This window comes from Equus przewalskii, chromosome 22, assembly GCF_037783145.1.
Source record: "Equus przewalskii isolate Varuska chromosome 22, EquPr2, whole genome shotgun sequence".
Taxonomy (NCBI): domain Eukaryota; kingdom Metazoa; phylum Chordata; class Mammalia; order Perissodactyla; family Equidae; genus Equus; species Equus przewalskii.
Window position 1 is genome coordinate 19,083,050 of NC_091852.1, and position 23,392 is coordinate 19,106,441.

Below are 23,392 nucleotides of genomic sequence, written 5' to 3' on the forward strand. Positions count from 1 at the left end.
CTCTCCTACAGACAAACATTCACCCTCCCTTTCTCCCAACTCTCTTATTCCTACCCATCCCCTCCTCCCAAATCTCTTTGCCTTCACAAGTACATTTTCCCTATTTATAGCAGGAAAAACAAGGAGGACTCTTTGTCATATGATGAGGCACCCACATTAGGTTTTGCTTCCTGATTCAGTTTGATCAGTTATAGCCCATCTAGGACGTAGTTTGACAAATCAATCTCTCTGAGTCTGTTTCCTCATCTTTTTTTTTTTTTTTTGAGGAAGATTAGCCCTACTACTAGCTAACTACTGCCAATCCTCCTCTTTTTGCTGAGGAAGACTGGCCCTGAGCTAACATCCATGCCCATCTTCCTCTACTTTATGCGTGGGATGCCTACCACAGCATGGCTTTTGCCAAGTGGTGCCATGTCTGCACCTGGAATCCGAATCGACAAACCCCGGGCAACCCAGAGGTAGAATGTGCAAACTTAACCACTGCACCACCGGGCCAGCCCCTCCTCATCTTTTAAATCGACTTGATAACTCCAGTTCCCTAACTCTCAAATTCCCCAAACTTAATAATATTTTTCTGATCTTACAAGTGACAGAAGGATTCCAAAGAAACTTGTCATTGTTCATTAGATGTATAAGGCTATAAACAGAATAAAAGTTACATATTTTTAAAAAGTGAATTCTGTTCTTGTGATATACCATAAACATTTCATGGTATTCTACCCTCACTTTGAATTACAGACATGAGGACACAGGCACATCTGATATTATAGGTCGATAAACAGAACAGAGCAAAATCTGACATAAAGTGAAATCAATGTTGGGGTCACTGCCAATCATCAGATACTGCTCCTTCTTCATAGACAAAACCTGAATTAATCTAAAACCAAGATGGGCCAGTTTTACATCATAGAACAGATCACAGGACAGCCACAGATGTCACAGGTTGCTGTTGTTGGCCCTTCATCCATCTATCTATTAATCTTTCCATTCATTGTTTCATTGATAACTTAAGACAGCTTATCTAAGTTATTAAGCAACCCCCCCAGCCAAATGTTCAAACATGTCTTCTGCTATTAAGACACGTTACTAGAGGATACAAAATAACATTGAAAAACATTGCAACACTAGGTGCAATGTTCCTCACTCTTGGAACTCAGCCATGCATAGCCAATAACCAAGATGAAGGAAATTCCCATAGAGAACCAGTTCTAAGTAAAAACACTACACAAAGTAGTCATCTGTGCATGGTATACCCTATTTCCCCGTCCTGGGGAAGAAGAGAAGGGAAGAGTAAGAGCCATTAAGTTATCCTCTCAGTATATTCATTAATCCTCTCATTAGAATGCTTAGTTCAGTGTTTTAATATTCGTCTTGTACACAAACTTGTACATCATTCTGTGGACTTCAAAAATTCAAAAGTATATGGACTAGGGACCCCCTTAGCCCCAGACTCACATTTTGGGCCAAATATAAAGCTCACAGAACTGAGCGGTCTGCAGTTGTGCATTTCATATGCTCAGGGAAGGGCCATTCATGTCCCTTTGCCAAGGTCAATGGGCCAAGTCTTCCCTCAGGTATCAGAGGAAGCTGCATCCATCTTAGATGCATGAACAAGTGGGGAAATCTGGAAAGAGGTTATTTGTTCCACAAAAAGCAGCAGATGTGGTACAACATTAAAATTCTAATGATGCCACCACAGCCCTTTGGCCAGAAGAGGCCATCTTAGAAAGACTGTTGCCTCCCTGTTTCCTGAAGAGCCTAAAATCACCACCCCTCCCTCACCTAAACACACCCTTTTAATAGCCACGAAACCACCCCTCTAGATAAACCATTCTAGTTCTGCAGTTTGCTAAACTGGAAGCACACAGTCCCTTCCCCATCCTTTTTTCTCTCTCACTTACAGTGGTATCTGCAAAAGCTACTTGCTCCAAGTTCAGGTTTATCACATGTTTATTGAGTAATTACTACGTGTCCAGCTTGAGAGCCAGCTTAGCAGACGCCAGCCTTAACTGGGCATTACAATCTCCTGGGAAGATTTAAAAAATATAATGTGCCAGCGCCCAGTCTCTAAGAGATTCTGGTCTGATTGAGCTGGAGTGGGACTCAGGTGGCAGCACTTTTAAGAGCGCCCTATTGTTTCTAATGTGCAGCTAGGGCTGAGAACCCCCGAGCTCGGTACTGGAGAAACGGAAACAGACATGGCTCAGTCTCTCCCCTCTGTCAGATCATGTGTCTTCATCTAATTTGTAACTGACACTAATGTTTCACCTTGAGTAAGGCAATCATCAATTTGGGCTTTGCTGACACTGTTCGCACAGAACAGCGATCACTTTGGTGAGAAATAAGCATATCTGCTAGCCAAATGAATGGCCCCACGTGGATTTAAAAACTTCTCTGATCTGTTTCAGTGACTCTTTCTCACAAGCACAATTTCCTCTCACGGCTGAAGCAGTCCATTAAACACTGATAGCCTTTCTCTCCTGCCGAAGCTTCTCCCAGTGCCCAGCACAGAAACTGGCACAAAGACAACACACCATCAGTCCTGGCTCAGCCGAAGCAACCCAGCTGAGCCAATCACACACAGAACATAAATTTTGTCACAGGAGACATGCCTAGCGAGGTGCTTATGACTAGACTGTTTATAAAACATTACTGAAAATACTATTCTTAATCACATGGGACAGATAAAAATAGCCCCTATTATTTTTTTGTCTCCTATCCTTTTGAGCAGGAGTCAGTGATGTTTTCCACCAGCTTGGAATCTGGCAAATCGTGACCGGTATAGGAAGCATCCCAGGGCTTGTGGCACAACTGGCCAGTGGCAGCCTGTATCCAAGGGGTGCAGGTATGCCACTGGGCCTCCAGAGGGGAGACAGGGCAGGCATTTCCCGTCCATGCTCCCCTCTGCCCCAACCACCACCATCACCACGTCCAACCTTGTCCATATGAACAGATGTCTTCCTCAGTGGCCCTGTTTGCACTTAAGTTCTTTGCTGGCTGGAATCCTGCCCCCAATCCCAGCCTACTTGCCCTCAGACCCTACCACAGAACTACCGGTTGGTGAAAGTGAACCCTAGACCAGAGCCATAACTAGCAATTCTAGGGGAAAATGTTCTCAAACCAGTCTTCCTATACTCTCCGCCTCACCCTGCCCAATCTGGACGCAGCACACACAGGCAGATCCTCTCCCAGCTGGGAAGGAAATTTTGTCTCCACCCTCTCACCCAGGCCACCTCTAATATCCATGGAGTCAGAGGAGTACACTAGATGGCTCTCACATTGTAAGTGTAATTATTTAAAAGTTACAAATCAAGTCAACCAACTGTTAAAGTACATTCTATCCTTCTGCCTTGACATATATACACCTTCATAATGACAATGTTTATTTTTTCCTCTTCAGCTCCTTAACTGAACTATATTTTTGCATTTTCTACATTTATCATGATTTCCACCTGTACTCATCCCCAATGGTGTAAAATATTAAAATACGATTTATTTAAAGTACATAAATCTTGAATGTATTTTTATCAAAAATTTAAATTAAATGTTAAAAATAAAATTTTTCATGTTTTTGAAATTTTGTTTCTTCTGACATTCAAAATTATCTACTAAAATTAAAGGCAAAATACAAATTATAACTAATGAATAGCAAAATGTTACGTTAAGTTTTCAAATAATGCTGAAATCATAAAATTTGCTCTTCTGAAAATTTATTTAAATCTTAATAAATATTTTAACAAAATTTAACGTATTCAAAATTCTAGGGTTCAACATCAGTCTAGTTGGTGAGGTAAAGAATCAGTATCATACACCACACATGCTCTGTCTAAATATACATACATACAAATTGAACAGGAATATAATTCTTCATACAAATTGAACAGGAATATAATTCTTTTATGATTTCCAAGCATTCCTCAGCTTGCACATGTAACTGTTGCAAATACGACAGTAATTTGTGAGTATCTCTGGTCCATCAAATGATAACACAAAGAGAAGCAAGAAAGCGAACATTTGGCACTATTGGCAAATGATAAATAGAATTTCTTGTATTCAGGCCGTCTGAGAGGAAGAATTTGCTAAGCTAATTTGTCTTCTCTCTCACTAAGCGCCCCTGTGATTCAAACCCTTCCGGTGCCCCAAAGCAGTGTCTGCCTCCGAAATCATCAGTGGCACAACCCACAAACCTTCCTGGCATTCAAATGTAGTCACATTTTGCAACATTTTCATTCCAGAACTTTGGGGAAGAGATGTGAAGCCGCAGTCCCCTGACGAGCGTAAGTCAGTGTTTTCGGTTATGGATCCTGCTGCACCATGCTGAACGTCAGATCTCAACGGGCAGAGGCAGTGCTGCCCATGTGCTCCTAATAAACTCACTTGTGTATGTGTTGTGTGTTTGTCTAAAGTATGAGGCCCAGCACAGGGACCCCTCCTGCCTAGGTCTCTTACCGGTTATCAGAAGGCCTGGCTCAGAGCTAGAATAAGCTCTCGACCACAGCTGGAGAAACATTGCATAACTTCAAAATATTTGATGTTGGAGATCTGCTTCCAACCATGATGAAGTAATTGGACTAGAATTATACTCCCACCATAACTTGTAAATATAGCAAAATATACTAAACGGCATTTTTAGATACTGGACAATAGGCAGGACAGGACTGTGATTTTTGAGGAAAAGGAAACAAATAAGGTGAGTCTTATGATTGTTGTGGCTTTCTGTGTGGAGTTAGCTTTTGGAAAGCAGTGCAGGGAGGGGGGTTGTAAGCAAGTACAATAGAATCACTGAGTTGAAGAGGGAGAGATTGAAGTTCAGGGAGGGGACGGCAGCTGGAATCTATGTGGCAGAGAAAGAGCTGGAGAAATTTGCACAGAGTTCCTCTTGAGTCTATTGCTAATACTAAGCCATGAGTGCATAACGTGAAATTCCTTTAGGTCAGGCAAAGAATGACTGGGGAACCGTAAACTGAACAAGTCCCTGAGCTCACATGGGACTGGGAGATGTTGAAGCTGTGATCAGACAAAGAGGAGAGTACTCAGGGCATTCAGTAGAAACTCCAGAATGTTCACAAGTTAATAATAAGATAAACTAGCCATAGAGTAAAGTTTGCTCCAAACCTGCCCTATCAGAGCTTTTAAATGAGCCTTGAAAGGATAAAGATGATCAACAAGTATTATTACCTACTGGAACAAAGCTTACCACTCTTTAAAGAAAGAAAACAAAATCTGGTATTCAATATTCTGAAACTCACAATGTCCAGCTTCAATAAAAAATTGCTAGGTGTTGGGGCTGACCCAGTGGCCCAGCAGTTAAGTTCACACATTCTACTTCAGCGTCTCAGGGCTTGCTGGTTCAGATGCCAGGTGCAGACCTATGCACCACTTGTCAAGCCATGCTGTGGCAGGCGTCCCACATATAAAGTAGAGGAAGATGGGCATGGGTGTTAGCTCAGGGCTAGTCTTCCTCAGCAAAAAAGATGAGGATTGGCAGCAGATGTTAGCTCAGGGCTAATCTTCCTCAAAAGAAAAAAAAAACTGCTAGGTATGAAAAGCAGCAGCAAAATGTCACCCATAATTTGGTGGGAAATCAGTCAATAGAAATGGACCTGAAATGATGGAAATAATGAAATTAACAAACAAGGACATTAAAATAGCTATTGTAAATTTGTTCAACTATATAAAAGAAAACATAATGAGAAGAGATACTGAACACACAGAAAAGAACCAACAAAGCCAACAGAAATTCTAGAGATAAAAATATTCAATATATGGAAAGAAAAGTTCACTGAGTGGGATTAATAACAGATTGGATACTGCAGAAGAAAAGATGAGTGAACTTGAATACAGGGCAATTGAAACTATCCAAACTGAAGCACAGAGAGAAAAAAGACTGAAACAGTGAGTAGAGCTTTAGCAATCTGTGGAAAATATCAAGTACTCTAATACACATGTAATTGTATTCCCAGAAGGATAGGAGGATATAAAAATATTTGAAGACCGGGGGCTGGCCCTGTGGCTGAGTGGTTAAGTTTGCACGCTCCACTGCAGGTGGCCCAGTGTTTCGTTGGTTCGAATCCTCGGCGCAGACATGGCACTGCTCATAGAACCATGCTGAGGTAGCGTCCCGCATGCCACAACTGGAAGGACCCACAACAAAGAATATACAATTATGTACCGGTGGGCTTTGGGGAGAAAAAGGAAAAAATAAAATCTTTAAAGAAAATGGCTTAAAAAGAAAAAAAAAATATTTGAAGGCTAAGAGAATGAGAGGACAAGCCACTGACTGGGAGAAAATATTTGCAAAAGACACATCTGATAAAGGACTGTTATCCAAAACATAAGAACTCTTAAAACTCAACAATAAGAAAACAAACAAACTGACTTAAAAATGAGCCAAAGATCTTAACAGACACCACACCAAAGAAGATATACAGATGGCAAATAAGCATAGGAAAAGATGCTTTACATTATATGTCATTAGGGAATTGCAAATGAAAACAACAATGTGATACAACGACATACCTACTAGAATGACTAAAATCCAGAAAAGTAACAATACCAAATGCTGGTGAGGATGTGGAGCAACAGGAACTCTCATTCATTGCTGGTTGCAATGCAAAATGGTACAGCCACTTTGGAAGACAGTTTAGTAGTTTCTTACAAAACTAATCATACTCTTACCATATGATCCAGCAATCATGCTCCTAGGTATTTACCCAAATGATTTGAAAACTTATGTCCACACAAAACCTACGTACAAATGTAGGTTTAGTCAATTTATTCATAATTTACCATAACTGGAAGCAACTACGATGTTCTTTGAAAGGCAAATGGACAAATTGTACATCTATATGATGGAATATCATTCAGCAATAAAAAGAAATGAGCTATCAAGCTACTAAAAGATATGAAGAAACCTTAAATGCATATTGCTCTATGAAAGAAGCCAGCTGAAAAAGGCTATATACTATATTATTTCAGGTATATGACATTCTGGGAAAGGCAAAGCTATAGCAACAGTAAAAAGATCAGTAGTTGCCAGGGGCTGAAGGGAAAAGGAGGATGGATGAAAAGGTGGAACACAGAATTTTTAGGGTAGTGGAACTATTCTGCATGACACTACAATGGTATATACAGGACACTAGGCACTTGTCAGAACTGTGCAACACTGAGTGAACCCTAATGTAAACTATGGGCTTTAATTAATAATAATGTGTCAATATTGACAATCAATTATAACAAGTGCACCACACTAACATAAAATGTTAATAATAGGGGAAACTGTGAGTAAAGCAGAGAGGAGGTCTATGAGAGCTCTCTGCACTGTCCACTCAGTTTCCTGTAAACATAAAACTGCTCTAAAAAATGAAGTCTATTAATTAAAATTTTTTTAAACTCTGAGGGTCAGTAAGGGTTGCTCAGCACCACATAGCTGGTTAGCGCCATAGTCCAAGCTACAATCCCGGTACCTTCACAATAATTTCAGGCCAAATCCACTCATTACTGGGGGCGGGAGGAGGTGGAGAGAGGAAGAATCTTCCTCTACACCAGAGCTGTCTACTAAGTCACAAATGGAAGCTAGACCAGGCAGCTTTATTCTCATAGCTAGGGTGACCATACATGCCAGTTTGCCTGGAATAATCTCGGCTTATGCTGTAGCCAGCATAAATATTAATAGTGCCCCCTGGATATGGGAACAACCTAAGTGCCCATTGACGCATGAATGGATAAAGAAAATGGAATATTATTCAGCCATAAAAAAGAAGGAAATTCTGCCATTTGCAAGAACATGGATGGACCTTGAGGATGTTTTGCTAAATGAAATAAGTCAGAGAAAGACAAATCCTGTATGATCTCCCTTGTGTGTGGGATCTGAAAAGCCTCAACTCGTGGAAACAGAGAACAGATTGGTGGTTGCCACAGGCAGGGTGTGAGATGGTGATGGTGGGCAAAAGGTACAAACTTCCGCTTATGAGGATGCAATGTGCAGCATGCTGACTATAGCTAACAATATGGTGTGTTTAAAGTTGCTAAGAAAGTAGATCTTAAAAGTTCTATCATATAGGTGCTGGCCCCGTGGCCGAGTGGTTAAGTTCGCGCGCTCCGCTGCAGGCGGCCCAGTGTTTCGTTGGTTCGAATCCTGGGTGCGGACATGGCACTGCTCATCAGACCACGCTGAGGCAGCGTCCCACATGCCACAACTAGAAGAACCCACAACGAAGAATATACAACTATGTACTGGGGGGCTTTGGGGAGAAAAAGGAAATAATAAAATCTTAAAAAAAAAAAAAAAGTTCTATCATATAAAAACAACTGTAACTATGTGAAGTGATGGATATTAACTAAACTTATTGTGGTAATTGTTCTGCAATATTTACATATATCAAATAATTATGTTGAACTCTTTACACTAACACAAATTTATATGTCAATTATACTTACAACTGGAAAAACCAGTGTCCCCTTTCGATCTCAAATTGATCACTTTTGCACAATTCATTATATGACACCCTATGTGAAGCAGACATTTTGGGGAGCATAGCTTATGACTAAAACACTGTACTAAGACATCATGTGCATTATATTCCATAATAACCTCATAAATAGATACTATCACTATCCCCATCTCCTAGATGAGAAACTGAGGCAAAAAAAAAAAATATTTGAAGATGTAATGGCCAGAAAAAGATGTTGAAATTTGATGAAAAATATAAACCCAAGATAGATCCAAGAAGTATCAATATGCACACACCCCAACAAAGCACATCGTGATCAAATTTCTGAAAATCAGTGAAAGAAAATCTTCAAAGCAGCCAGAGAAGAAAGATACAGTTCATAGAGAGAGACAGAGATAAGAATTATTACAGAAAGTGTCAGAAAGTACAAGTGAGATCATAATGGAACATCGTTTTTAAAGTGCTGAAAGAAAAAACTGTAACCTAGAATTTTATATGTAGTGGAGATGTCCTTCAATGTTCTGCATGGTTCTACTTCAATGAAACTCTAGAAAAGCTCACGCTAATCTATTGTGACAGAAAGTAGCTCAATAGTTACCTTGTACCAGGAATGGTGTGTGGAGATTGACCGCAAATGGGGCACGAGGGAATTTCAGGATGACGGAAATGTTCCTTATCTTGATCAGGGTGATGGTTGCACAGCTGTACATTTGTCAAACATCACTGAACTGTACACTCAAAAGAGGTGTTTAATTAAACTTAATTAATTTATACTTCAATTAAGTTGATTTTTTAAAAAAATTATTTTCAACAACTGCAGCACTCTTTAAATTTCAGTGTCCTTGGTAAACCCTTGGTTGCTTCGCCTTAGTTAAATTCGGCCCTATAAACATCCAACTGAATAGAAACTTGTGAATGACCTGGAGCCAAGCCTTTGAAAACTACCTGATGGTCACCCACCTCTGTCTTTCAGCAAGCTGCTATGTTCTCTGAAAAATCATCCCCCAACACCCTCCGCTAAACCCAAACAATATCTAGAACCATCCCAGATGCAGTTTGAGTTGTCTGATTTTGAAAGCCTGGTTAGATTTAGACAGCCTCCATTCTACCCACTGACAGCAAGCTGAAGTCCAATACCGTCACTAACAAGAGTAAACACAGTGTCTGCACTGTTTTTTGTCACTGAATTATAAAGCTGTCTAAATTACATACAACACTTGATTCAACAGGAAATTCAGAAACACTTACCATTGTTTCTCTTTAATACATTCCCCAGATTCTGAGGAACAGATTCTCAAACTTTGGTGAGCATCAGAATCTCCCAAGGAGCTTGTGTATAATGCAGATTCCCTCCTCCACCTCCCAACCCCCCACTTCTCCGCCTGAATCAGTAGAATTGGAGTGGAGACTATTATCCATATTTTAAACAAGCATCTGATTAGAGCAGGCTGAGGACCACATTTTGAGAAACACCGGTCAGAATGTTTTATATGGGCTGGAGGAAATATCTGGAGGATGCCCGGGAATAGAACTGGACTAGTGGCTCACAGAAAAGTCATCTGGAAGCAGAAACCCAAGAAAGTTCTAGAGCCCCTGACGATAGGAATGGAGGAGAAGGTTTGGAGGCTGTCAAAAAAAAAAGACTGAAAGGGCAAAGTTGCTCTAAGTGGAAAGTGCTAGAACGAACGATTCAGATGTGATTGCCATAAGCTGGTAACTGATCCTGGCTTCTCAGACCATCCTGCACCCTTCAGTGAGTATAAGTCTGGTAGGCTCATGCTTGTTGAAATGTGCTCGTCTACATCTTTACTGATCTTATAACATTTAGTTATCCCCCTGGCCCAGGAAGCAGACTCTGAGGTGGAGAGTAGCATGCAGAAAATTTATTAGAGCTCTTTTGGGATGATAGAAAGAAAGGGGTAGAAGCAGGATGGGGCAGAGAGAAAAGCTGCGCTGTGATGCAGGTGGACTCAGTCAGTCCCTCAGGGAGCTCTGAAATAGGAAGGCACCACTCAGCATTGTCTCAAGTTGGGGAACCTCCACCATGACCAGTCATTGCATGTGCCCCAGAAAAAGGAGAAGACCTTAGGCAAGGGCACGCCCTTCAGATGAGTCTTCCTGGAGAAAGCTGATAACTGAGGACCATCTCAGCATCGCTCTCAGCAGCTGGAGGAATAAATCCTTGAGGTTCAAAGAGGGATCTGAGTAGTGCATCATTGCAACCACTACACCTCCCTACTTTTTAAATTGATGCTTTTAAAGAATAATGCTAATGTTTTAGCTGAACATTTCGCCAGAATAAGTTTCCCAATCTTCTAGGCTATTGTTGCATATGCTAAGGTTCCCACTGACCGATGACCTCTTCATTCCCCTTCCCTGCCCTATTCCACCTGACAAACTCCTACTCCTCCTTCCATTATCAGTCCAAATGTGGCCTCCTCTGTGAAGCCTTTCAGTTTCCATCAGTAGGCACAGGCTTTCCATCTCCCGTGGTCCTAGGGACCTCCAGCTGTCTCAGCAAAGAGCTAGTCTGTGATATTGTTCATGTCTGTGCATCTTTCACATGATTAGAATGTAAGATCCTGGGGTAAGAGACTGGGTCACTATTTCATTTGTGTAGCTCCAGCGTTCTGGTAAAGGCATAGCATCAATACTTGTTGAATTACATCCACTGATATGAATGTAGCCATGGCTCCATGATCTTGGTAGTATCTGCCTCTCCTAAGAATTGTGGGTATCTGAGACAAGTTAATGATTTAGCACTCTCTCAACCCTAATTTTTTCACTTTTGTTATATTGTAGGAACACAGAGAATTTAAATTTTAAAAAGTGTTTGCTTTCAGAAGTAAATTTCATTAACAATATATTTTCTATTGGCCAAAATAGGATTAGTGTTTCTAAAAACTCTAAGAATATGTCATCCTTTCTTCTGTATTTCTTTTCCTCTTTTGTGAATTTAAAAATTAGTGTGCTTGTAGGCATATTGAGGAAATTAAAATTCAGACAATAAAATACATCACTTACTCTTGGTTAACATATTATGCCATTCTTTAGTTCCAGGTATTTTAGCAGACTGTCAACTTTCAGCTGACTGTGTACAAATGACAAGCTGTATATGAGCACCTGAGTTATTTGGCTCTAATTTCTCAATTATGCCAGTGCTGTTTCAGTGACCTTTATAGACTGGAAGCTGAGGCAATGCCTGGCTAGTTCTCCTCTGAAACTGCCTGTGTTGGGTTTCAGTTTCCTCATCTATAAAATGAGGAAACTTCCCTAGAAATTCGAATATCTCTTCCAGCTCTAGCATTCTTTCATTCTATGGTTCCGCCTATATTGAAGCACAGAATGGCTGTTGATAAAACGTTTTTTTTTATATTTTACATACAATTTAAAATGTAGATTAATGTTGTCATTACAGAACATGATTTCTATTTACAGGTAGTTTAGTTTAGGATCTCTCTTTAAGAACAGTCATTCCCATGCTCCTTTGGGTAAGTCAAGTAAAAATGTTGCCACATGAAAGACTTCATATGAATGCATAAGTATCGAAAACATTTTTAGCAAGAAGGGTGTGTGTTAGATAAGGGAAAAAAGAGACCACAATGGGAATTAGGTGATATAAGGCTGCTACTTAGAAAGAAATAATTTCCAAATACCGAGATTAAAATTAGAGCCCTTATCTGTGGGTCATCTCTATGGGGCTTTGCAGAGAACACAAAAGTGGGTGCTTAAGAATGGTGTAGAATCTCTCTCTCTGAATTCTCACATAATGCATTTTCTGCAGTTACAAATGAAGGGCTCATTTCTGGGGAACTAGAGATACATGTGGAATCTCTGAGAAGAAATGACAAGAAGCCAAGTTAAATGGCACGCACAGAAGAGAAAGCTGGAACAAAATGACGTGTTTTTAGAGATATATGGCATCGTCAAAAACATCACACTTGTGGTTTCCTGGTATCTGTGAAACTTGGACCAATTTAAGGTGCCATATTTGATAGATTCTGGTAGAAGTGATGCGAAACTGGGTTGGTGTTTTTTAAAGCTTTATTGCTTTCTGGAAGATAAATTTCTTCTCTTAACATTATCTATCTCCTTCTGTAAGACATATTACTATACTCCCTGGCCATTTGGGAGCCAATAACAGTTATTTCTTTTTTTGGCTGCCTCTGATCTTACAACGAATACTTTTAGGTAACAGTCTTAAAAAACAAGAAAGGCAGTGATGATATAAAATCATAGAATTTTGAAGCTGGAGAGGGCCCAGAGGACAAATGTTTTGCAGCTGCCCTGTGGCTTTGTTTCACTTTCCATACACAGTAAACTATCCAGTCCAAGGGAGATGCAGAGAATGAAGCCTGAATAGAAAGCAGGACTACTGGGTTCCAGCACTCATTTTTCAGCCCGGCAGCTGAGGACTGTGAAGGAATCTCTTTACACTTGGTTAACTCTCAGGGAACCCCTGGTGGACCTTGAGCAAAGCACTTAATCTTCAGTTTTCTCTTCTGGAGAATGGAGTTGAATTAGAAATCTTCAAGAGCCTCTTTCACTTGGGAACATTCTGTCCTTTCTTGATGCCACACCTAAAGCTAAAGTAACGTGTAAAATAACCCTTCCAACTGCCTGATTCGGTTGCCCACTGCTCTAAGAAAACTCAGCATATACAAAAATCTTGAATTTTCAAAGAAGTAAAAATAGGGGATTGGTGTTCATGTTACAAAAGCACTCTCTCCCCTACAGACATAAATCTCCTTTAAGTAGCTAACCATTAAACACGTTTTTACTTTACGACAATTAGATTCTCACACAACTTTCCAGAAATGCATGTTTGATGGGAAGTCAAATGTACCACCCTCAAGTTTACTGTCTCTCCCGCTCTGACCTCAGGTTTACAGCCTTACAATCTCTCGCCATAACTTTCATATTATCCACTATTCCTCATATACCCTCCAACCCCATTCTTTCTTCTGAGCCATGGAGCCAAGCACCATTCTTTCTTCCACAAACTGGATCCTTTTTGCATCAATCATCATTTTTTTCTCTGGAGAGCTTCCCCTGTTTCAGCTGACTCTTGTAGCTCATCCCGGAGTTCTACAGAGGTCACTCCTGAACACCTGGTTCAGACTCAACGTCACAATGAGTCCTGAGCCCTGCTCCCTAAATCTATCTTGTCGAGGTTGTGGTTGTTTTGAAACTCAAGTGGAGTTCCCTTGCACGATTTAACACTGAAGCGCACCCCATTCCTTGCTTCTCTCTGAGCTTCAAAGGTGAAATAAACGCTCTCGATGGTCCATAGGTTATACATATTTTTACATTGTCACTGAGACAAATCAAATCAGGAATTTTATGAACATGAAAAATAGAATTTTTCACCTGAGTATAAGTTCTTTCAGAAAAGCTACCATAAAGCTCTAGGATGTTATTATTGATTTCCTGGTCAATAAGAAAGCAATGCTGTTCTTAATGAACTTCCCGCAAAAGTGTGCAGCATTTCTTAAAAGAGAAAAGAGATCCATTTCCGTGAGATGTCTCAATACTTCAAAAATCCTGCTAGAAATATATCATTTGATTCTGAATCTGTCCTTCAGTGGGGTATATTGTACATTTTGCCACTCAGGTTAAGAATCTTGGGAATTTCCCAACTCTCTTCTGTGGGGTTTGGCCTTTACATGCCTACACCACAGTGTCAATGATCAGGCCATTTTCTTAACAGAAATCCCATTTTAAGACGGGAAGTTGATTCAATATGGAAACAAAAGGCATCATTTTTCCCGTGAAGAATGGACATCCACTTCCAGAATTTATTTAATTTGGAATAAGCCCACAATCTGTGGTGTCACTCATGGTAGGACATTCTAGAATTTTCGTGAAGTTACTAAGGCTTAATAATTTTTATAATATATTAATTGCATGTATAGCAAAATTTCTCTCCAGAGAGTTAAGGTGACTTGCCTGAATTGATACAGCTGGGGACAGAAAAAAATGAATTTCCTGAGTTTCTGATGTAGTTTCAAAGTCACAGAAACAGAGAAAACAGGAAAAGTAAATATCCTCATTTTCTATTTCACTTTCTATCATTTTGGCCATGGTTATTGTTTTAACCCAGACTAATCCTCAAGTTCAAATCTGTTGTTAATTTTAATTTCTGTTTCCCTTTCCACAATTTCAATTTTTTTTTTTTTTTTGAGGAAGATTAGCCTGAGCTAACATCTGCCACCAATCCTCCTCTTTTTGCTGAGGAAGATTGGCCTTGAGCTAATATTCGTAAGCTAACACATTTATACGTGGGACGCCTGCCACAGCATGGCTTGATAAGTGTGCCTAGGTCTGCACCTGGGATCCGAACCAGAGAACCCCAGGCCACCAAGGCAAACGTGTGAACTTAACCACTGTGCCACCGGGCTGGCCCCCACAACTGCAACTTTTAAAGGGAGTTTTAAAGTACTCACTGATATATGTTCTATGATAACCTCATAACCTCGAGGTTTTAAAGTTACACATATTTTTAATTTACTTTATTGTTTTCAGCTTCATTAAAGCCAAAATTGGCTGTATTTTAAAATTCAGAACGACAGTTTTCCTGTTCTTTTACTAAGTTCACATGTGGGTAATATAATTATTATAATTATTCTGTTTCCTTTGGCACCTCTAAAAGTCATTACAAATATGGTAAGTTTTAATTGTTCACGGAAATCAATTTATATGCAAACAACTTAAAATCTATTTTCGTTCCCTACAATTTGCAGTTTTACATTTGAGATTTGCTTGTGCAGCAGTAAGATGTGAAGTCTGATTGCTAATTGCTCAAATATATAAGGTAGTTTCAAGAGGCACAGAGCTACAAACAATTTTCACAGAACGAGTGTGGATCGGAGGGGCTGTTCTGTGAAGACGGGAAGGTGTGCAGACGAGGGCCAGCGCTCGCCAGGGCTCGTTCACAGGCCAATAAGGACAGCTGATGAAAAGGCGGCATATTACGGCGATTTGTTCTTTTTGTTCAACACCCCCATGGCTCACGGTTACTATTTTGTTACTTGTACCTGTACAAAAAACCAAGTCAGAGGGTGATAGGAAATTGTGTTCATCCTCTTCACTTCTTCATCAGAATGTGATGTCAGAATAGCCCCTGGGAGGGGAGCTCTGTCACGTAGATCTGACACTACCCTGAGCAGGAAGCATTGTGCAATTCTGATGCCTCGTACCAGCTTTCAAGCTTAGGATCCTAGAATTTAAAGCTGGAGGGCCCCTAATAAAACTATCCCATCCTTCCCAGTCATTGGATAGATGAGAAAGGTAAGGCCCAGAGAGACTAAGCGACACGCCCAATGTCACACAGCTAGTTAGTAACAAAGGTAAGAAGAGAACCCAGGTGTCTAGATCCCCAGACCAGCACTTCCTCCCCCGACCCCCACCCCCCCCCCCAGGATTCTATTTTGACTTCTATCTAAGTTGTACCTTTTATGTAGGTAATTCAAGGCTTCTTAGCTTCCAATCCGGTAGCCCAGCAGACAGTTGCAACAACAGAGCATCGTAAAGTTCAAAAGTTTAAAGAGGCAGCACCCCAATATAGGGCCAAGATCTCTGAAGCCTGGGATTCCTTCTATGCATCGGCTGCCAGGATCAAGTTCTTCAGCCTTGCTGAACCTGCAAAATAAAAAGGTAAGGGGAAGATCGATGAAATAGTGTAGGTGGAAGCCGCTGACACGTAACGGTGTTCAATAGTAACTGTCCAATCTGAATTGATTGGATAATTCAGGCACCCAAGTTAATAGCGGCATGAAACTCATCACTTTAAACCTGACTTCTTCTCTGGACAAATTATTCCAATGTATCTATTTGGTCAAGAAATATTTATTGAGCCCCGACTATGTGCCAGCAGGTGCTGTGCTAGGCACAGGGGATACATAAAGACATGGTCTCTACCCTTGGCAATTTTACAGACCCAGTGGAGGAGACAGAGAAGTGGACAGGCAATGACATACTATGACACACAACACGGACGAGGCAGCCTTTACCTAAGACCAAGGGGATTTGGGAAGGCTGCTCAGAGGAAGCCACTTGTGAGCTGAGACCTGAGAAATAACAAGGAGTTACCCAGACAGAGGATGGAGTATTCCAGAAAGAAAAAACACAGCATGAAGACCTGGATGTGGAAGTGTTTAGTGCTCTAGAGGAAATGGAAGAAATTGATTGTGCTCTGGTTACAACGTGAGGCCTGAGGCTGCCGAAGAGGCAGGGGCCAGTTCGTGCCAGGTCCAATAGGTCAGTTAATGTACTTACCCTGAGAACAACAAAAACTGAAAAATTTTAAGTAACAAAGTGAAGCAATCACATAAATAGCTTTCTCGATGAGGAATCAGACTTTTTTTTAAAACTTTAAGTTTTTTCCAGTGGTGTGAACATATCTCTGTATGTCTATTTTGGATATTTAAAGAACTCATTCTCTTTTGCCCAGAATTCATGTAAATCATTACTCAAATTATAAGTGCCCCCACTGGACCTTCATCTTTAACAAAAATACATAGGCAAATTGATTAATTTTACTTAAAATGACAGTGGGGCCCATCATCACGAGTAACCAATCAGAATGAAAGAATATTTATGGAATAAATACATGCACTGCAAAATTGCAGTGAAAATTTCAGCATTTGAATTAAGAAGAAAAGATGGGAATGACTGGGATAAGAAACCAGAGTAAATAAACAAAAGGAAATGTGAAAATATCATACTCTGAACTGTGAGCCCATTAAAATCACCACACCCAGCCTATTGGTGAGAGGCGCGCTGCTCCGGAAAGCTGGGGCACCACTAACTAGCTTTGCCAGATAAGCCAGGTCATGCCAAGCAAACTGGGGCCTCAGTGGAAGAAAAAAAGATATACTTGTGTTTGCCAGAAGTGATGCCATGACCGACAAACTTTTCCTGAACCTCAGCCTAGAATTTGGCTCTGCCAATGCACCCAATGGCTGAGGTTCTGGCTCCAGGGCTGGGGGGTCGGGGCTCATCTCCTATGCATTCAGGGACCAGGAAGGGAACCATGCTTTTATATCACAAACCCTCTTGTGAATGGGAGACCCCCACCATCAAGGGGGCCCTAAATTCTGAGGGCTTTGTTTCTCATTACAAAATCCATGAGCTACTTTCTAGGCAGCTTTATCTGAACATCTTCTATACTCTTAAGAACCATAAAACAAATAGAAACAGCCATCACTTGCATTTATGGAGTGTTTTTCTTCCTAAAAGTCCAAAGCTTCAGAATTTGAGAACAATGTTCTCTGGGAAAAGCACTTCCCTCAAGCTGAAGATTTTATTTTCTCAAATAAAAGGATTTATGGACCACAAACAAGGGGGACGGTAGCAAATGTAGGGGAAAGAGTTGAGCATCAACATGCCTTCAGGTGGAAATGTCAAAAACAACAAAAAGAGGCTTTTGGGGTTGGAAATGTGACAGCCCTTGAGGAGACGGGAATAAGGAGTCAGGGGTTTTTGCAATTTCTGTTACACTCTAACTTTTAGCACCTGGTTGTTTCATTGCATATATAATACACAATTTTTTAAATTGAGATCATAATAGATTATAAGATTGTGAAATTTTGGTTGTACATTGTTGTCACCAGATATATGTGCCCCTTTACCCCTCATGCCCACCCCCCCAACTCCCTTCCCCTTTGGTAACCACTAGTCTGATCTCTTTGTCCACGCATTTGTTTATCTTCCACATATGAGTGAAATCATACAGTGTTTGTCTCTGTCTCTGTCTGGTTTATCTCGCTTAACATCCTATCCTCAAGTTCCATCCATGTTGTTGCAAATGAGATGATTTTGTCTTTAGGGCTGAGTAGTATTCCATTGTATATATATACCACATCTTCTTCATCCATTCAGCAGTCGATGGGCACTTGGGTTGCTTCCACATCTTGGCTATTGTGAATAATGTGGCAATGAACATAGGGATGCATTAAGTCTCTTTGAATTGTTGATTTTAAGTTCTTTGGATAAATGTCCAGTAGTGGAACAGCTGGGTCATATGGTATTTCGATTTTTAATTTTTTGAGAAATCTCCATACTGTTTTCCATGGTGGCTGCACCAGTTTGCATTCCCACCGGCAGTGTAGGAGGGTTCCCTTTTCTCCATATCCTCTCCAACGTTTGTTATTTTTTGTCTTGGTGATTATAGCCATTTTAACGAGCGTAAGGTGATATCTCAATGTAGTTTAATGCACAACTTTTCTAACGTTATATATAAAGCACAAGTTTATTGCCCCCAAATTTGGAAAATACAAATAAAACTAAGAAAAGATCATTCCAGCCCTGAAATAGAAGCACAGTTAACACTTTTACATCTATCTTTCCAACTTTCTGTTGCTCTAGCTCTCTCACTTTCTCTTGATATAGAATTATACACACATGATCTCATTTCTGTAATATAAAATTTGAATGTTCACATATATGTTAAAAATAGAATCATACTGCACATACCATTTCAAAATCATTTTATTCTTAACAATCATGAACATCACCCCTCCTGGGATGTAAGATCAAGGAGGATAGAGACTTTGCATGTTCACTGCTGTTCCCTTAGCACAGTACCTTCTAGAACAGTACCTTCACATGGGCATCCAACAAACATCTATTGACCGAATGAATGAGTGACTATTGTTCCAGGTCAATCAAGTATGGATATTTATGCACGCAGCATATTAATATGTAATAGACATAATTAAACACACATATGCAATTAACATCCTGCATGCATCTGTATGCACTAATCCGATCCACCCACGTCAGATGCTACCTTCAACCAAATCTACCTCAGCACTGCTCCCACCCCCGACTCACTCCTCCCAGTGCTTTCTCCTCTGACTACCACGGAATGCTCTTTACCCCATTTTGGCACTTAACACTTTCCATCCTGTTTTATAGATATTTCAACATATTCTAGAAACACACATGATAGAAACGCCATAGTTCTCCATCTCAGCAGAGTGCATCTTCAATATGGCATCTCCATCTAGTTTATCCCTGTAATAACAAGAGCAAAAGTAATCCTATGCATGTACTAATCATTTCATGTGTGTCAGGGACCGTACTAAGTGTTATATTATATGTGCATCATGTGATTTAACATTCTTAGTACCTGCATAAAGTAGGTATATTCGTTTGCTAGGGCTGCTGGAACAAAATGCCACAGACTGGGAGGCTTAAACAAAAAAATAATTTTCTCGTAGCTTTGGAGGCTTGGAAGTCCAAGATCAAGGTGCTGGCGAGGTTGGTTTCCTCTGAGGCCTCTCTCCGTGGCTTGCAGATGGCTGCTCTCTTGCTGCTTCTTCACGTGGCCATTTCTCTGTGCATGTGCACCCCGGTGTCTCTTCCCTTTCTTATAAGGACACTAGTCATATGGGACTAGGGCCCCACCCCAGTGGTTTCATTTTAACTTAATTACCTCTTTAAAGATCTTATCCCCAAATATAAGGTACTGGGGGTTGGAACTTCAACATATGAATTTAGAGGGGGAGGGATATAATTCAGCTCCTAACAGTAGGTATTATGATTATTCTCACATCATAGATGAGTTACCTGAGCCTCAAAAAGGCAAAAGGATGGGGCTGGCCTTGTGGCCAAGTGGTTAAGTTAGTGTGCTCCACTTCGGTGGTTTGGATCCTGGGCATGGACCTACACACCACTCATCAAGCCATGCTGTGGTGGCATCCCACACAGAGGAGCTAGAGTGACTTACAACTAGGATATACAACTATGTACTGGGGCTTCGGGGAGAAAAAAAAAGGAGGAAGATTGGCAACAGATGTTAGCTCAGGGCCAATCTTCCTCACCAAAAAAAAAGCGGGGGGGGGGGGGAGAAACTGAAAAAAAAAAGAAAGGCAAATTGACTTGCTCAAGGCAGAAATGAGCCCTGGACTCAAGCCCATCTGCTTCCAGGATCTGTGCTCTGGAGCCACTGTTCCCTTTCACCTCCTACTGAGATCATTTGCAGCAGTACCTCGTGTACCTGGTAGATGCTCGATGAATTCTTGTTGAATGAATAAATGAAATACTTATAAAAATTAAGTGTGACTTTGTTAATGATGAAAAGATAAGTCCTGAGACTAGGATGTCCAAGGGGCTTTGTCTGGGGACTTAGAGGGCAGCGAAAGGGCAGATTTAGGGATAGTCCAAAACGGTCCTTCTAATCTCCTTCTATTCAATAGCCAGGAAACATGAGCAAAACAAGTCATTCTCCAGACACAATTAAAGGGGATAGAGTGGGGAAGATCTCCCAGATTATTTGTCCATGATCCTCTGCAGATGCTAGTGGTCCACAGAACACGCAGAGGGAAAAACTGCCTTCTCCAAAATAACCCATAAGAAGCCCTTCCACAGTCATGCTGTTCAGCCCCATCTCCTAGCACTCTTTTCTCTTATCTGCCCCCATCTGCTGCCCAGGCTTCAACACAAAAGTGCTTCTCAGAATTTCCCAAACACATCAGGCCCATTCATGCCTCTGGGCCTTTGTGCATGCTGCTGTGTGTCTGGAATGCCATCTCTCACTTTCCCACCTGGTGAATTCCTCTTGTTGATATTTCTAGACACACCCAGAGATTACTTCCTATGAACAAGCTTCTCCAGAAACCTATATCTTATTCATCTTCATGCTCCCAGCATTTCGCATGGGATCCAGAACCTACTTAGCAGGTACTTATATAAATAAATTCAAGGAACATAAGAATGAAGTGAGGTATAAGGAAATTAAATGATGGTGGACAAATCATACTTCTTTGAGTCCAAAGCCAGGAAGAGAATGTGAGCCTCCCACTCATAATCCAGGTTCATTCCACTATCTTTGTCCACATCCCAGAAATCAATGATATTATTCTGGGAATTTGATGATTCCTTTTTTTAAAATTGTGATAAAATACGCTAAGCATAAAATTTACCTTCTCAATTACTTTTAAGTATATAGTTGAGTAGTGTTAAATACATTCATGTTATCGGGCAACCAATCTCAAGAACGCTTTTCATCTTTCAAAACGGAAACTCTGTACTCATTAAACAGTAACGCCCCTTGCCCTCCTCCCCCAGCCTCTCGCAAACACCACTGTACTTTCTGTGTCTATAAATTTGACTGCTCTAGGTACCCTGTATAAGTGGAATCATATAGTATTTATCTTTTTGTGACTGTCTTATTTTGGTTAGCATAATGTCCTCGAGCTCATCCATGTTGTAGTATGTGACAGAATTTCTTTCCTATTTAATGCTGAATAATATTCCATTGTATGTATGTACCAGACTCTGTTTATCCATTGCTTGGTCAATGGACACTTGGGTTGCTTCCACCTTTTGGCTATTGTGAACATGCTGCCATGAACATGGATACACAATATCTCTTCAAGACCTTGCTTTCAATTCCTTTGAGTATATTTGATGATTCTATTTTGAGCATGCTGAAGTTTTAACGTTTTCCCTTGTGGTCGGAAAGGTACTGAATAATAACCTAATTTTTCTCTTGTTAGCTATCACCAGAAGCATAAAGCCAGCAATTTGGTGAAAAAAAACACATTGTGCCCACCAGGACTCTTTGATTACCTGTGACAGAAACCAACTTTCACCAGTCGAAGCCAATGAGATTTATAGGAAAGGTTTGAGGATATTTGTGGTTCCCAATGAAGAGCTGACCTCTCACAAAAGTAGGCACTACTTGTCTGTAGAAACCAGAGCTCCAAGTGGCCCTCAGGACCCTCCATCTCTATACCTCTGTTCTCTCCTTTCTGCACGCCTGCTCCATATTTTTTCTCACTGTGCCCTGGCTCTTCCTGGAAGGAAAATGCCGTCTAACTCCGCTCACTTTCACCTCTGTGGCTCCAGCCCCTGTAAAGAGACAGGCCGAACTCTCTCGCAGTCTCGTATCTGGAATCCCAGGGAAGAGGGTTTGTGTCAAGTTCCCATCCCACTGATGAAGTATGAAAGGAAAGCAAAGCCATAGTGTATGAAAATGCTGTTCCCAGTACAACAATGTGGATATACATGTTGGCAAAGAGCAGGCAGTTACCAAAACATCATAGGTCCAGAAGGACAGTCAGCCTGCTAACACCTAAGCAGATGGGCTGCAGAGTGAAAGGCAGTGGGATGAGAAAGTATTCAACCACCTCTATCCCCAGTGAACATTCTCATGGGGTTTAGGTGAAAGGGTCGTGTAGAGAGCAGTGAGCTCTGGAATGGAAAAATAATCAAAATGCTATCTCTCCAACCAGACAAATCCACAGATAACGAGGCAGGGAAGAGGCCTGCTGGCCCTGAGATCTCTTTAGACAAGTTTTTGTGTTATCGGGCAATTCTGGCAAGAAACTCATGAGATGAAAAAAAGAAAAAAAACAGGTTTCCTACAGTATCAAGTAAGTCCAGAGGCCAAGATTAAAAGGAAATAATAATAACACCCAGAGAGATCCTAGACTGTAACATTTCCAGGAGAGAATGCCCAAGTTCAGGTACCTCCAAGGCATCTTATTTGATAACTAGGTAGCGAAATGCAGTTGGCTACAGGAAGTGGAAAGAAGAATATAAAACTATTGCTAAGGATCAAAGCTAACCCCCACTAAACATCACTTGTGGCCTGTCTCTGGTATGACGTTTCTCCTGTGTGTTCATTGATTCTGAATGTTAAGTCAGTCTCTCCAGCAGTGGTTCTGGGGTGCCAGAGCAATGAATCTCAGACAGCAAATGAAAAATGAAGGCTGTGAAGTTCAGGGAACAACAGAAAATTAAATCTTAACTGAGATGCTGTAAATATCACAGCCAGAAAGCAGAGTGCTCAGCAAACTGTGCTGGTAGTGAGGGCAATGAATTTCTCCTCTCTATACAAAAATTACCAGTGGTGCATAATAGGGTATTCTGAGGTTTGCGGGGGGTGATAAGGAGAGAGAACGCAAAATTAAATGTGTTTGTAAATT

General features: G+C 40.8%; 1 protein-coding gene across 1 annotated transcript in view; it reads right to left on the bottom strand.

Moving 5' to 3' along the window:
• Positions 1 to 15,905: 15,905 nt before the first annotated feature.
• CFAP95 (cilia and flagella associated protein 95) overlaps positions 15,906 to 23,392 on the bottom strand; it is a 138,133-nt gene continuing 130,646 nt past the window's right edge. Inside the window, exon 6 of the mRNA XM_070590449.1 lies at positions 15,906 to 16,094. Coding sequence (XP_070446550.1) covers positions 16,080 to 16,094 — 15 coding nt within the window. The 3' untranslated portion in view covers positions 15,906 to 16,079. The remainder of the gene's footprint in view (positions 16,095 to 23,392) is intronic.